The sequence below is a fragment of the Sceloporus occidentalis genome, unplaced genomic scaffold (genome assembly GCF_023333645.1).
Source record: "Sceloporus occidentalis isolate IW3139 unplaced genomic scaffold, rSceOcc1.0.p SCAF_232, whole genome shotgun sequence".
Taxonomy (NCBI): Eukaryota; Metazoa; Chordata; class Lepidosauria; order Squamata; family Phrynosomatidae; genus Sceloporus; species Sceloporus occidentalis.
Genome location: NW_028317212.1, coordinates 1,063,407 through 1,080,511, shown reverse-complemented (window position 1 = coordinate 1,080,511; position 17,105 = coordinate 1,063,407). Strand labels below are relative to the sequence as shown.

Genomic DNA, 17,105 nt, shown 5'->3' with positions numbered 1-17,105 from the left:
CGCTGTTCCGCGGGGAGCTCCGTACTCCAAAAAAATACAAATAATTAAGGTTACGAGAGGCGACGGCGGGAGGAGAGCTGCGCATGCTGGGCGGCTCCGAGTCCCTTCGGAGAAACGGGGCAGTTTCACTACTTTCCCGGCTTCTGTTTGTCAACAAAACAAAACAAAAAAAAGACTATTTCACTTTCCTTCCAGAGCTTCCTGGAAACAGGTAATCGGCAAGCGGACGAAAATGTAATGATTTATAAAAAAAACAAAAAAAAAAACAAAAACACAATGTAAATAAAAATATATATTATTTTTTTTTCTTACCGTGTAATCCTTTACACCTTTATTTTACCCAAATTCCTTTATCTTACACATCCTTGTCAGGCTAAGTTGCCCCCCCCCAGAGCATTAGTGATTTCTATTGAAGAAACTGGTATGTTTTGTTCCGCGATGACATCATCAGCGGTCCGCGATGACATCATCAGCGGTCCGCGATTAGCCTGCTGTCACATTATAACCCCAGAAGCTCTGGACATGTCTATCTTAACAGAAACGTAGAATATGCCGGCAGATCGGCCCCATTCGGCCCCCCGTCTAGTCTGCCCGTTGCTCCTGCTGTAAAGACTCAAACCTTAAACAGTCGTTGGTCTCGTCTTAGATTCAGGAGCCGTGTGTCTATCCCATGAATGTTTAATACCCTCACTGTATTACCCTCTACCACTTCAGCTGGGAGGCTGTTACACTCATCCACCACCCTCTTTGTAAAGTTTCCTTAAATCTAAGCCTCTGACCCTCTAGTTTTAGACCAGCAGGCCGCTCACAGGACTCCTACGGTGAAATGACTCCATCGCTCTCGGGGAAGGAATATTCCGCTAGCTGCTGTATGCTAATTGACGTTATATTTGCATACGGGGCCGCCATGGGATGTAAGGGAAAAGCGAGCGCCGGAGAAAGTGTTTTGCGTGCAGATCGGGCAGCGGCCCGGCAGGGAAGGATTACAAGCGTCTGTCGGCTCCGAATAAAACCCAGCAGACCTTTTCATCCGACTTCAGGCAGGAAAAATGCAATCACAGAGGACGGCGGTCCGGACGAAACGACAACGGGGCAATTAATTATCGCTCGGAAAGGTTAAGGACGGCTCCAAACGGGGTCCGGAGAAATATTAACCGTTTGGGGCGGAAACCGGAAAAAACACAAATCAAACACACGGGAATACAGCGATTATTGGCCACGAGGGGTTACCTCACCCCACACCCTCCTGTTAGAAACATTGTGTGGAGCTGCTAGATGCTCCCTCCCGGGGGCAGCAAAACCACTAAATGCCCTCCACTACTGGGCAGCGAAGGAGGTTTATATTATTGCAACAAAAGGAACATTCTACGTTAATTTAAAAACATTTTTTTTTTTTAAACTATATATCTGGTGCAAAGTACTCTTATCACCATAGCAACCAATGGAATGGTCCCATCAGCAGGAGCAGTGAGAAGCCCCCGATTCAAACTTCTGATTCAGAATCTTTTTTTATTTTATTAAATAACCCTTTCTGCATTAGATAAGTGTCGGCCTGTGTGTTGATATGAGGTCACATCGCTGAAACCAATACATAAAATAAAAAATAAAAAAAAACACAAGAAAAAACGTAAAGTAAATGTAAAAAAAATAAAAAAAAAAAAAAAATTAAAAAAAAAAAAGGATTGACAGATTTCCAATATTTTATATACGTTTTGTCAGCTTTAAAAACAAAAAAACAAATGGATAAACTTGAAGCAAACAGAGAGAATTTGGGGAATAAGGATGACGAGGTTTGGCTCCGACGCGCTCTCGCTGGAGGGGGCCAAAAATGCTCTCTGTTACAGCGGAGCGTTCTTCCGACATTAAGAGGAAAGCAAAAGGAATTCAGGATTTTGGGGGAATTTAACTCAATTCCATATTAATGTATCTTTTTTTTTTTCCCTCTATCTCTCTCTCTATATCCATTATATATATATATCTATATATACACACACACACACACACACACACACACTCCTATATTTATATAAAGGCTGCCCCATACATCGTTATCGTGGATTCATTCATTGAAGGCGATATCTTTAATTACGGTTAATTGGACCGTGATTAAAAAAAATAATAATAATGAAAAAAAAGTCGGAAAAGTCGATTGAAATGTTTAGAAAGCCATTCTTAAAATGATGAGAGAAAATTAAATCGGGGAACAGGAGGTCTCGGTGGTCTCCCCGTGAGGTGGTATTTATACAGGCCTGATAACGGCTGGCGGCCCCCGCTCGGCACTGTGGAGATGTTCCGAGGCTGTATTTAGCGCGGCGGCGGCTCTTACCCGAGATCTTTACTCAACTTTCTAAAGCGAGGACACAGAAGGCTCCCGGACTAGAGCGCCTCATTAAAACCAAAAAAAACAAGGAATTGGGGCGGAATAAATAAGAGGAGGACGCAGAAAGGTATCGGAGGACTAAAGCAGGGCGGCTGCAGGTTCCTTTGCTTCGTATTTAAAATCGGGAGGGAGAGACGGTGGGCATTACTGAAACGGTGCGAGGAGATCCTGCGGATTCCGTCCAATGACATTTTTGTTGTTTTTTTCTCTTTTTGCTAATAGAGATTTGGAAATTTGACAGCTTTTTTTTTTTTGCATATATTTGTTATTCTGTATAATTGGAGATAAACCCACATAGCGACTGTAATATATCCCACAGCCCCCCCGTCTCTCTCCTCTTCCCCCTCCTCTTCTATAACGCCGCTCTCCCCCACCACCCACAGCTCCACGGTGCCAGGGGATGCCATCACGTTATTACACGGCTGGAGCGAGAAGTATATAAAGCGCTAAACACAACCCGTTTCACCCGCCAGGGCAAATGAGTAGTGGTGGTGGGGGGGGGGGAGGCACCAAGGCTCGCGGGGACTAATCATGGGGCCCCCCCCCCCCACAGTGACAAACTTGGGATGGGAAGCCCCTTCTCGTGCAGCGCTCTGTGACCCAGCCATGGATCCCACCGGACCCTCCTGCTAGACCACCGAGCATCGCACAATAAGACCCCTCTACCTTTTCTTGGGTGGGAGTTAAAAGGTTAACAGAATCTGCCGGCAGATCGTTTCTCCTGCTGTAACGACTCAAACCTTAATCAGTCGTTGGTCTCGTCTTAGATTCAGGAGCCGTGTGTCTATCCCATGCATGTTTAATCCCCTCACTGTATTACCCTCTACCACTTCTGCTGGGAGGCTGCTCCACTCCACTTAAGATGGTGTAAAACTAGGAAGGTGGCCGACGAGCCCCGGAGAGGAGACCCTCGGGTGCGTGAGCCGGTAACGCGGCACAGACCGATATCGCCGTACCTGCTGCGAGTCGCGGCCCCCGGCGCGGAGCTCGGACGCGGTCAGCTTCTCCTGCTGCTCGGACAGATACTTCTGGTACAGGTCCAGCATCTCCTGGCACTCCTGGTACTGCTGCTGCAGCGGTGGAACGCGGCGTTAAGGACAATAACAGCGTTTGGCGAAAGAGGGGAGGAAAAAAGGCTATTAAAAAAAACTGCATTGACTTTGGAACACAAAGTATACCAAAAAAAAACGGGACAGCAACCGATCCACAGACACGGAGACGGACAGGGCAACTCGCTGATTTAACTATACATGATACAGGGGGGGCGGTCACTGATTTATCTATACATTATACAGGGGCCGGTCACTGATTTATCTATACATTATACAGGGGCCGGTCACTGATTTATCTATACATTATACAGGGGCCGGTCACTGATTTATCTATACATTATACAGGGGCCGGTCACTGATTTATCTATACATTATACAGGGGCCGGTCACTGATTTATCTATACATTATACAGGGGCCGATCACTGATTTATCTATACATTATACAGGGGCCGGTCACTGATTTATCTATACATTATACAGGGGCCGGTCACTGATTTATCTATACATTATACAGGGGCCGATCACTGATTTATCTATACATTATACAGGGGCCGGTCACTGATTTATCTATACATTATACAGGGGCCGGTCACTGATTTATCTATACATTATACAGGGGGACCGGTCACTGATTTATCTATACATTATACAGGGGGGGCGATCACTGATTTATCTATACATTATACAGGGGGCGGGTCACTGATTTATCTATACATTATACAGGGGGCCGATCACTGATTTATCTATACATTATACAGGGGGACCGGTCACTGATTTATCTATACATTATACAGGGGGCCGGTCACTGATTTATCTATACATTATACAGGGCATCTCGCTGATTTATCTATACATTATACAGGGGCCGGTCACTGATTTATCTATACATTATACAGGGCATCTCGCTGATTTATCTATTATACAGGGGTCCGGCTCGCTGATTTATCTATAAATTATACAGGGGGCCGGCTCACTGATTTATCTATACATTATACAGGGGGCCGGCCCGCTGGGACAGGCGGTTAGCTCGCCACACGCGTTTCATTTTAATTTACATTCTGGGTTATATGCATCCTACCGGGAAAAAAATATCACCTTAACCCCTTAAGGACAACGGGTGGTCCTTAAACCCGTTAGGGACAGGCATGTACGGGCTTGGTTGTTAAGGGGTTAAAGCAGAGAGAACAATTCCGGTTACAGGGACAAGAGATTGTGCCCGGTTCCAAATAATCTGGGGTACATACAGCATAATTCAGCCGCCGCTCCCTCCAACCGCCCATAACTAACTATAAAAAGATAATATTCTGCCACATGCGCGAGGGGAGAGGGGATTGGCCGGCGCCGCGCTGGGAGAAAACGTGAATCAAACGCGCCCCCTGGTGGTCGGACCTCGAACCTGCAAAATACGAGCACTGAAGAAAATAACATTTTAGAAAAAAAAAAAAAAATACACTTTTAAGTGGAAAAAAAATTAGCTTTAGAATATTTTTCAATGTGCCAAGGCAAGTCACTTAGACACCGGCAGGAGCCAGTGAAGGCTCTTCTTCAGTTGTCATGGGGAAGGAAGGAGCGTCTTTCCTTCCGCAAGGGTTCTGGGACAGCAAGCGGGAGTGCCGAGTATCCAAACCCTTCCCAGAAATAATATAGAAATACGGCAAAACGGCAAAAGCTTTGTAAAAGCTTCAGTTTTTTTTTTTTATGCGATTTAAACCTCCGACGGAAAATGGTAGATGTGTCAAGAGTTAACGTACCAGATAGCAGATCCGCCACTTCCTCTTAAGGGTTAAGCCTAATAATAGCAATAATAATATTTATTAAAAAAAAAAAAAAAATAAAGGCTTTTGCGTCACCTGACAATTAAGGATTCCCGGCAAAAGTAATGAATAAATCTCTACATTTGTTCCGGGAGGTGTTTGGGAATTCAGCAACAAAAGTGTTAAATTTCTATAGGTGGAACAGCACCTTTAACCTCGCTACGAAACATTAATCAAAGAAACGAGGATTAACCCCTTAAGGACAATGGGCGGTCCCTAAACCCATTGAAAACAATGCATTTTGGGCTTTGTCATTAAGGGGTTAAGAATGTCTGCCATCCCGAGGATAACGGACTGGAACCCGGTCAACAGCGCTGTCCTCAATGCCAAAAAGTGGCGAGAAAGCAACCCGGCGGACGCGGTTTGTGACACCTACTGCCGCACCGCCGGCTACGCCCCCCCCCCCCGGCAGCCGCGGGGTCCGTGTATTTCAAGGCACCCCACTGAAAGATTCATCACAAAGTAATTAACTGGTAAATTATTTCGGTGATGTCATCGTATTTTCACAGGCTGACGATTGCCCCCATTATTTAAAGAGATAATCACAGCCGGGGAGGGGCCGCTGGCGGATGGCGTTCCGGGGGGGGGGGGGGGCTGTCTCTGAATGTACGAAGCCACACGATGGTGAGGACTGGCCCCCGGCGCTGCAAAAATCATGTCATTGTGTGAAAAAACACATTCGGGGGTAGGAAACGGCACGGGGGTCCCTGCAAGACACACAAGAGAGTCAATGCCCCCCAACAAGTCCATAGGGGGAGCTGTAGATATCCTTATTTGCCCCTTTATTATGCCCCCCCCCCCCCATTTACCTGTGGTCAGCTCCAGTGCTCACTCTCAGGTGGGGTGGGGGGGTCCATTCAGACCCCCTGGATTTCAACGGGAGCCACTGATTAGCCAATCCGTTTTACAGAACATTAGCGCACAGGGAAGCTGCAGCTTCTCCCCAAGTACCTTTTTGTATCCCCTCCCATTAAACGCTCTTTTCCATCCGCTCCACCGAACTAAACACTTCCCGGAAATAATTCATCATCTAAAGCTCTGCCTCGTTTTTAATTTTTTTGGGGGAATACTTTGGCATGTATAGGTTGTTGCCATGGAAACTAACAAAAAAAAAAAAAGCCCTATCATTGTCATGTGAAAAAGATGCCAATCAGAGGTTTAAGACGGACGGAAGTCTCTCACGTCGGGAAAAACAAGACTAACTTTATTGCATCAACAAAGTCATTGCATGAAAGTACCCGGCCGCGCCCTCACTGTATTACCCTCTACCACTTTTGCTGGGAGACTGTTCCACTCATCTACCACCCTCTCAGTAAAGTAGAACTTCCTTCCATTCCATCTCAGCCTTATCTGCTGTGCCAGCTTTATATAATTCTACCCGAGAGCTGTAGTACTTGGGGGGAGGGGGTCACCGGCTGCCGAGTGTCAGTCGCCCACGAAAGTTCACTGTAAAAAGGAGTGAGCGGGGGGGGGGGGGGGGTGGACAGTGGGTTGGTCGAAGCCGAGAGCTGCGGCGAGTGCAACAGGAAATAATCCACCAGCTGCGCACAGCAGGGGGCAAATACCGGTACACATGACATACAAAGGAAAAGCCCCCCGGGGGGCAGGGGGGACATCTCATAGTCCACAGATCCCCTGCGGGAAGAGTCAGTAACAGCCCCCGATCACCGGCATCAATAAAAACACGTTTTCACAAACATCGCGCTGTCCTCATTACCCCAGTCGTAGTTTTTGCCCCCATAATATAAAGTTTTCAGGCAGCTGCATATCATTTGTATGATTCTCGCTCTGTTATCTGGGCCCCGATCTACTAAACAAACACCCCGACTCCTTATCATACTGCCTGTGGGGAACAATAGAATGACTCAGTCTTAATCACCAGATGGACTAATGAAAGTCTATATGGCGGAACGGAATTCATTGCCATAAAGCATCAGCTTAGTGTGGTGTTTAAGGGGTTACATTACAGTACCGCATACAGCGCTGGGGGGGGGTATCTTATAGGAAGGGCATGTAACATTAGACTATACATTACACAGGGCCGGACTGCCCTTTCCCGCAGGAGAAGATACCCAGCCCCAGCAGTGAATTCGGGAAGACAGCGCGTTGCACTCGGTCTTTCCCGTTTCCGTATCACCAGAAACGATCTGCGCGCGGCCTTGTGTGCTGTAAGCGTGAAGCCACCCTGACGCGATCTAAAACGGGTCCGGTCTGCGTTTAGAGAGCCAGCGCGGTTGCCGGAGTTGTGGGCCGGCAGCGCGGCGAGCGGCTCCCCCAGACGGATCGTTTCATGAAGTCGGATCCGGCACGCGGAGCGGCGCGACTCCCCGGCATATAAAAGATTTGCTCCGCCGGCCGCTGCTGCAGACAGTAAAGCCCCAAACCGACAGGCGGGGCAATCGCACCTTCATTAGCGGCTCCTCCAGCTTAACCCTATGCATGCTAGGGGGTCCCAGAGCACAAAGGGTTAAAACCTTGGGTGATTTAAAAGGGTACTAGCCGGAGGAGCTCGTGTTATTTGCCCCCTTTGGGGGGGGGGGGTAGGGGACACATCTGCCACCCCGCTGCACATGCATGAAAAGCGCTGCCATTGATTTCTATGGGAACGCTTTCCTTCCACTGACTGGCTGGTTTAAGCAGCCAATCAGTGGAGAGAATGGTTCAATTACAGAGGAGAATGAGGGCTGCAGCTTCTACCTCAGGTAAGTGCTTCGGTTTGGTTACAGCCGCGTGCTTGGGGTCTCACGGGGTTCCCCCTCCCCCGCCATGATTTTGACGAGATCGGTTTCCTTCCTCTGAAGCTGCAGCTTTTTTACGCAGCGCAGCTAAAGAATTTTAATCTGCATTAACCGGAGGGGCTTCGGGGGCTTTAGACTGTAAAGGCACAAACATAGTATAAAGATCATTGCACATCGACCAAGGGGGGGGGGGGGGGGGGGTTAGCTTCATCACTGTGTGACATCACCTTGTGACTCTGTATGCAAATCAACCGGTGTCCAATGCAGGAGGCAACAGCGGGTGAATCAAAGACACTTTTGGTGTTTTACAAAAAAAAATATATAATTTCTCAAGTATATTTACGACGGTAGGGTCTGGAACGACCCTGTAAACAAGTTCAAACATTTTACAGAGGGGGTGGTAGAGAATTGGAACAGCCTCCCAGCAGAGGTGGTAGAGGGTAATACAGTGAGGGTATTAAACATGCGTGGGATAGGCATACGGCTCCTGAATCTAAGACGAGACCAGCGACTGATTAAGGTTTGAGTCGTTACAGCTGGAGAGACGGACGGACAGCGTACGGCAGAGCCCCCCCCATCCGTTATTCAGACCCAAAGTCATTCAACTAAATCTTCGCAGCTCGAAATAATGGGGGAGGGGGGGTCTTTCTGCTGCACAGGGGGAGGTGGGCTGAATGAAGTCAACTACTTTAAGTGCCGTCTCATTGATCAATACGGTTCTCGCCTGCGCTCATCAGCCGGCGTGGCTCTCCTGCTGGGTAATTGGTAGCCCCATGTCTCCGCGTGCTTTATCCCCCCCCCCCCATTGTCCTTGACTGCCCCTATGTGCGTTTTTCCACGTGTATTTTTTTCCTCCCCAGGGCTAAGAGAGCCCTCCCCTCGAAGCGTCCGCTTTCCCCAAAGCACAAAGAAAACGTTCCACCGTCTGCGGATCGTACCTGCAGCGAGAGCCCAAAAAAAAACCCGCTGCTCAACGATGACATTTATTCTTCACAGATATAATGATGTCATCAGTAACCCCTTCCCTGCCGGACAGCGCTTCGGTGCCAGCTATTTGTTTGGCTTTTAGGATTTATATTATTTTTTATGCACTTAGTTTAGATTGTAAAATATTTTTTTATATTGATTTTCTGGGGCAACGACACGGCTGTACTGCCACCTCACAATGAACGGAATCTAACACTAGAGGTGTAGTTTACTGAGAGGGTGGTAGATGAGAGGAACAGCCTCTCAGCAGAAGTGGTGGATGGCAAAGTTAAAACTGATGGGAAATAACCCACCGGACAGCTATAGACAGGGAGGGACTGGCCATCAGTTGGAAGTCGCTTCCTGTTCTCTCCCTGCGTCAGCCCAAGCAGGAAGTTGGAAGTCGCTTCCTGTTCCCTCCCCGCGTCAGCCCAAGCAGGAAGCTGGAAGTAGCTTCCTGTTCCCTCCCCGCGTGAGCCCAAGCAGGAAGTTGGAAGCCGCTTCCTGTTCCCTCCCCGCATTGTTTTAGCGGACGGCGCATGAGCCTCTAGTGCTAGAGATTGTTTCCAGCCGCGCAGGTGCTCCTTATATAACCGCAGAACCCGTATTTACTAGAAGACTCGAGTATTGATACAAGATATCATGATACCAAACCCCTTCTTCCTTCTTTCATATACAGTTAACAGGGTTAAAGAATAAAAACCAAACAAACAAAAAAAAAAATCTAGTCAATGAGGCTGAATGCTTCACAGGACCTGTTGGTCCAAAATTCCTTCCATTATCACCCCGTAACAGCGTAAAAATCCTTCTTAACTTATAGAAGCAGATCGGCCCCCTTCGGCCCCCATCTAGTCGCCCTTTTCTCCTGCTGTAAAGACTCAAACCTTAATCAGTCGTTGGTCTTGTTTTAGATTCAGGAGCCGTATGTCTATCCCTCTGCTGGGAGGCTGTTCCACTTGTCTACCACAACATTACCTGCAGACAGGCATTCAAACACTGTATACCTAACCCTAAAAGTAGGATACCGTAACCACCGATTATTTACACAGCGTGCCGGGTGGCAATCTTTAAAACAAAGGCAAATGTTTTCTATTCCTAAACCCTTGGGGGGTTTGTGGCTTCAAACCCCGGGAAAAAGGCTTTATGTCCTTAAATATTCGACAAACACAGAAGAGGCGATTTCTTTTTGCTTCCGTTACGTGCGAAAGCCGTATAACTGCGCTCAGCGGGGCCCTGAAAACGCCAGGCGCTCCCTTTGCAGATCCGATCAGATTCCAGGCTTTGAGGCTCGGGGTCTCGAGGTCTCCCGGCCTTTTATCGGATTATTAAAGGTCTTTAAATCTTAATAGAAAGCCGATCGCAGCGCAGATCTATCCCGCCCGGCGCCAGAATTACCGGCACATGGGAAAGCGGGCGGCCTCGGTGCGTCAGGCCGGCGCGAAACGCATTGAGAGGATGCCGGACGGGGCACGATCTGCTCTCAGAGACATGAAAGCCTCCAGGAGTCTTAAACCCCCCCACCACCCCATCTCACCCAGACGCAGCTTCAAAAAGAGAAGCTTCAGAGCTGCGAGGGAGCGTGGGCTGAGAACAGAGATGCTTTCCGGTGCGTTCCTTAACTCTCCTACCACCACGGCAGGTGATAGAGGGGTTAATCGAGAGGGTATTAAGGTGTAGTTGGGGCTGGAAGGTGTTAACCGGGCTTCGAATTACTCGTGTTGGTGCAGATGTGTCCCTGGGCAGGGGGAGAGGAGAAAATAAGTGACATAACGCTGCCCCCTGGTGGAGCGCAGCGGAAGTGCAAGGAAATAGTCCAGCCAGCAGGGAACCAACCGTACATTTATTCGGGATGTGGGATCCGTTCTAAAGCAGGGCAATCCAGAACAGGGGAAACACTACAACTCCCACAATGCCTGGGTGCAGGGCCGGGATGTTGGCAAAATCATCACGGGAGTTGTAGTCACAAGAGCTGCCTGGCAAGTCCCTATACCCCAGAGAGCTGCCCACAGGGACCACCTATGTTTGGCCTGCTGGGATAAAACGACCTCGTATTTTGGGGTCTATTCACTAAACAGGGAGTTTTGCATTTAGACTCTAAGTTACCGCTGCGCATTACGAAACACCAGCAATGCTCATCGGCAGGAAAGGCTGCCCTGGCCCTGTATAATGTATATGTAAAGTGGGATGATTTACCTATACATTATACAGGGCCGGCTCAGCCCTTCCAGCAGGAGCAGCTCTGGGGAGGCATCCCTTCATAACACCTGTTGGTCTCATCAGACTCAGGAGCCGTATGTCTACCCCATGCATGTTTAAATCCCCTCACTGTATTACCCTCTTCCACTTCTGCTGGGAGGCTGTTCCACTTATCAACCACCCTCTAAACGTCCTTTCCATCTCAGCCTCTAGCGTTAGAGGGGGCCGAGCCGCTCCCAGACTCGCGTAGGGGCTGCGCAGACTCTCCGAAGAAACACGGCGTTCGCTCGAGGGGAGAAACTCCATCAACGTACAATTAAACCGTCTCCAATCTGGAAGCAAATCCAATACGTCTGCGCAAAGCCATTCTCTCAATGCCGCCAATCTCCGGGTGACGGACGGCCGCTTATGGAGGGACAGGGAGGCCGTCTGCTTGATGGATACAAAGCATTAGCAGCTGGCGGGGAATTCAGAAGAGATCGGGGAGTCCCAGGGGCCACATCCCGGAACCCAGAGAGTCTCGGCCTTTATATCACACGAGGCTCGTCGGGAAGACAGCTGCCAACATCTGCATTAAGCAGACATTACGCGGGAACAATATATCCATATCCAGCATCATACAGTACAGTCACACAATACTGTTTAAAAACACGTAATAAAGGGCCATTGGGACACAGGAGTGATGGGAGTGATAAAGGGCCATTGGGACACAGGAGTGATGGGAGTGATAAAGGGCCATTGGAACACAGGAGTGATGGGAGTGATAAAGGGCCATTGGGACACAGGAGTGATGGGAGTGATAAAGGGCCATTGGAACACAGGAGTGATGGGAGTGATAAAGGGCCATTGGGACATGGGAGTGATAAAGGGCCATTGGGACACAGGAGTGATGGGAGTGATAAAGGGCCATTGGGACACAGGAGTGATGGGAGTGATAAAGGGCCATTGGGACACAGGAGTGATGGGAGTGATAAAGGGCCTCTGTACTACTAAGAGATTCCATTAAAAATCAGTCATTTACAGCATTAACCCCGTCTGCGCTGGATTTCCGATCCATTTCATGTTAATTTAATGGACAGGCTTGGCTTCTCTTTCAAAAACAAACTTCTGAGTGGCCCCGAGTAGCGGTAGTGTATATATTATATAGATATATATTATATACGGTATATCGCGCGTGAGCGTATTATATATATATAACATTTCCGTTCTGGATAAACAGCGGCGCCCGACGACACAGAAGGCCCCTCCATGAACCTTAAATGTTAATCAGACGATAAAAGGTTCTTTTGAAGAGGTTTCTTCGCGCCGTTACACGAGCGGCGGGGGGGGGGGGGGGCACGGGGGGGCGGACGGCGTTAAAAGTTCCAAAACGGATCACAAAAAAGAGAAATCGCGCAAATCTTCAACGCTCTACTCCCAGCTCAAATCTTCAAAGAGCCCCCCAATCCCCTTTGAAGCGTCGCTCCGAGCAACTGCTACTGGGAGGCGGCGAACGGCTAGAACGACATCTGCAGCGATAGATAACGCCGGGGAGGAACAAATAATAGAAGCACACACTTATCACTGCGCATGCATAAATAATGTGATGGTGGGACACCGACCTGCATGATATACAGGGGGGGATATCTAATACTCGTTTTAACCCTTTGACTACCAGGACCAGCACATATACCTCCGCCAGAGGTCAGGCTTCAGTTGTATTTAGGCGACAATCCTATACACAGGTTACACTCTACCTAAAGAAATGTGTATACCAGTTCACTCACAAATACCTAGTATTTCTTTACTGAGAGGGTGATAGATAAGTGGAGCAGCCTCCCAGCAGAAGTGGTAGCAGGTAATACAGTGAGGGTATTAAACATGCGCGGGATAGGCATACGGCTCCTGAATCTAAGACGAGACCAACGACCAATTAAGGTTCGAGTCTTTACAGCAGGAGAAACGGCCGACTAGACGGGGGCCAGATGGGGCCGACTGCCTTTTAACCCCTCAGCACCCGCCCTGCCAGTAAGGTTTGAAGGATACGAATCAGCATAGTAGTTATCGGATAAGTATAGGGGGCGGGGGCCGAGCAGGGGCCGCGCCAGAGCTCCACATCCCGGCCGGCGGCTTCCTCGTGGTTTAGAAATGCAAATGAAGCCATTTTGTTGGATAATTGTAGGAAGATCTGAATAGTTCAGCGTGTTCGGCGGCCCCGGTGGCGGCCCTGATGGCGGTTAATGGGACGACCGCTTTATGTAAATAACTACTATTACAGCTAATGCCAAAAAACACTAAAAAAACACTAAAAAATTCATAGCGAAGCCGCTGACTTAGGAGGCTTTTAAGCGGCAGCCGGGTTCGCTTATTAGGAAGGAGAGCATTATTATGGCAGAGCTCGTTACTGCCGCGGCGCACTCCATCAATTACAGGGGGGGGGGCGATCGGGGGGCACCGACAGCCCACCAGACGCGCTGGTTCTTAATCAGCCGCGGAATAAGCCGGCGGGTCGCATGGGGGGGTTCTCCGGGGGATGCTGGCGCATTAACGCCCCCCCATATAACCCCAGTAAATTTAAAATACGTCCCCTATACGACCAAAAGTATGCGGACCCCCCTCCCAATTACTGAGTTTGGGGGGTCTCGGCCGCACCCGTCGCTAACAGACATCGGCAGCAGAGCGGCTCGGGCTGAAGAGCTCAGTAAACGCGGCGCGGTCGTAGGACGCCATCCTTTGCCACAAGTCCGTCGGTGAAATGACTGCCCTGCGAGATCTGCCCCGTCCGCTGCGAGGGCCGGTACTGTGAAGCGGAAGCAAAGCAACGGCTCAGGCACGGAGCTCTAGAGGGCGCACACTGACAGGGAGGCCGCCGAGTCCTCTGCAGCATCGCTCAGAGATCAGCACGAGCTTCGTGAGATGGGTTTCCGCAGTCGAGGAGCCGCACACCAGCCGAGGATCTCTGTGCACAATGCCAAGCGGCGGCTCGAGCGGTGTAAAGCCGCTGGACCCCGGAGCCATGCTATATGCCCTGACCGCTTTCCAGTTTTCCCGCTTCTATAATCAAAAAAAAAACAAAAAAAAAACCACACTTGTCGAGGCTACAAACAATCAGCACCCGGCTGATCCACACACCAGCAGAGACGGTTATTAAAATCTGCTCTATGCAGCCCTTTTGACCGGTGCTTTCTGCATGGAAACCGGAACCGTTACCCGGCAGGGACGGGAAATTCAAGTTGACAAATGTCTCTTTCCAAAAAAAAAACAAACAAAAAAAAAAAACAGCCGGGGAACAGCTGGATGGCGGCTTCAAGCTGCAAGCGGCAGCAGCGCATGCTGATAAGTCACCGCGCTGATTGCCTGTGAATGGAGACGCACGCAGACACATTCCCCGCCGTAAATTAGGACAATTATTTCTCCCCGCTTCGCCGTACGAGCGAAGTCCCCGCGCATGGAAGCAAAATGAGATTAATGCGAGTGAAAGGATATTCTCCCGCTCCGCCGCGATCAGGTTATTCTCGTCCTCCAGACGCCGGATCTTCTTCTCGAATGATTTGTGCTCCATCTTCAAACGCTCCTCCGTCACCTCCTTCTCCTCGCTGACCCTGAAACGGCAGGAGCCGGTTAGCCGGGCATTCAAAGGGGAGATAGCTGCGCCCCCCCCCCAATACTAATATATATATATATATATATATATATATATATATCGCACACACAGATAGAATATGTATATATACCTAAAGTAAAGCGCAGGCGTCGAGGTAGCAGGGGAAGAAACATTCCATTATGACAGTGTGAGGCATTTAGTAGTTTTGGCCCCAAAAATAAGCGCAGCAAGCAGGAACCGGCAGCAATAATCCGTCTCCAGTACGTTAAGCAGATAAAATCTTAATTTCTATTTTTTTTTATTATTTATTGATATTTATTCTGTATTTTATTTGTTTTTAAGCATCCCATCTGTTAGCCCAATAAAAGGTATTACTTCAGAGCATTTAATGATCACACACATCTCTATACGACTTTAGAACTCGTCTTAAAGGGGCTGTTCCACCTAAATGCAGCGTCAGACACAGGGCCGCAGAGAGGTGAAGCTGCTACTTACAGGGGTTTTAATAAAAGGACAGGAGGGGAGTTCAAAAGGAGGAGAAAAGTTACAGCAAGAGACCGGAATCTAACACCAGAGGACCAGAGACTGAGATGGAATGGAGCGGGTGGTAGAATAGTGGAACAGCCTCCCAGCATAAGTGGTAGAGGGTAAAGGGATGTACGGGATAGGCATACGGCTCCTGAATCTAAGACGAGACATTACAGCAGGGAAAGGGGCGATTAGACGGGTCTATGAGGACGCACAGTGAGAGACAGGCTTAATATCCCACCCTTATATGACCCACGCTGGCGTCACGTATGTTCCGTCTGCCCTTGGCGTGCAGGGGTCGTCAGGCATTTATTTTTTAATTGCCTGGAGACCGAGGGGTAATTTTAATTCACTGACTGTTTGGGAGAAGTCCTCCCCGGCACGCAGAGGTCATTCCTCCAATAACGGTGACTTACGACTCGAATCCGGCCCCTGGCGGCAGGTCTTCCGGCAATCGAAAGGTTAATTGGTGCTTAAGGGCGAGCCCCGCGGAGAAGGGCACCGGGATGCTAAACGCTGTAACAAAGCGATGGGCTCTTTATGGAGTTTGCGTGTCACTTAATGGTGCGTTTCATTGCTAAGTAAATATTAAGCGCGGAGGTAATAGCGGGAGAGACGCTCCGGCTTTACGATCTATCGCCGTTTAGACGCTCAGACGGACTCCCCTCATCTAAACGAGATCATTTCAGCCGCTCGGTATCCGACACGGAGACGCAATAACTCCGAGCGCACGCCGGCCGACGCTATCCGCCACGTCACGAGCGTTCAGCACCTGTCCCTGCGACAACGGGCATTATCCACTAAGTGCAGAAGCAGAAGAGCCGAACTATATTCCAGCTGTGTTGCCCCCCCTCCCCAAAAGCTAGGTTACCCTTGGACTCCCTGTTTCTATGCCGACTGGCACGCGGCAAACAACCCACATCATTAAAGGGACATCCGGCTATCATTTGAATGGTAATGGATTTGACAGCTGAGACGTCCCTTTAAATTTTAAATCGTGTCTTCCTTGCATGGCGGGGGAGGGGGATTCGGCAGAACGCATTTGGCCCGTTTCCCCACCGCCAGCTACTTGCCGTGTTCAGCCAAACATATCTTTGACCACCAGTCGGCTGCAGCGCTGCGGTCGGGGAGGGTTTAAAAGGAGCCCCCGCATGTCGCCGACTGTCTACTCCGACAGCGCAGCTTTGGTTACTGCAGCTAGAAAACCGGCATTCGGTTTCATGTAATCCCTCCCCCGGCTGCCTCTACTGAACACAGGAAGCATACGTCGGTACGCTTCCTGCACATGCTCAGTAGAACCTCTAATCTTGTCAATAAGAGAGCAGCAGCCAATCACATCTATACAATCTGAACACTTTTTTTTCTCTTTTAGCATAGAGCCGATTGGCTGTTGCTTCAATAAGCGCGTTATTGAGCGCAGGCAACAAATGTACAGAGGAATGCTTCCTGGATTCAGTAGAACCAGCCGGGGGGAGGAGTTAGAAAATTATTAATAAACTATTGGCTCATTTAACACCAATTTGTGTGCAGCAAAATACTTGGAAATCAACGCAAAGTGTGGTTCAACATACAAAAAAAAAAAAAAAGTAACGTAAGCAAGTTTTAACTTTACTCAGAGGGTAGTAGATAAATGGAACAGTCTCCCAGCAGTAGTGAGGGAATTTAAACAAGCACGGGATAGAGACATAAAGCTTTCCTCACTATAGGACCTGACCAAATGTATAGTTAAATCTATTAGAGCGCTGTATAATAAATAATTAAATAATTTATTCTTAAAAATAAAGCTTAAAAATGACGGACCCTCCAATCCAGCAGCACAGAGCTGTACGAACGGATCGTCAGAAGTT

The 17,105-nt window shown here is 48.9% G+C and overlaps 1 protein-coding gene across 1 annotated transcript in view; it reads right to left on the bottom strand.

Moving 5' to 3' along the window:
• The window catches only part of LOC149276681 (protein hinderin-like), a 32,470-nt gene that overhangs the window by 10,420 nt on the left and 4,945 nt on the right, over positions 1-17,105 (bottom strand). Inside the window, exons 5-6 of the mRNA XM_089503432.1 lie at positions 14,613-14,728; positions 3,337-3,458 (exon numbers count right to left, since the gene is read on the bottom strand). Coding sequence (XP_089359558.1) covers positions 3,337-3,458; positions 14,613-14,728 — 238 coding nt within the window. The remainder of the gene's footprint in view (positions 1-3,336; positions 3,459-14,612; positions 14,729-17,105) is intronic.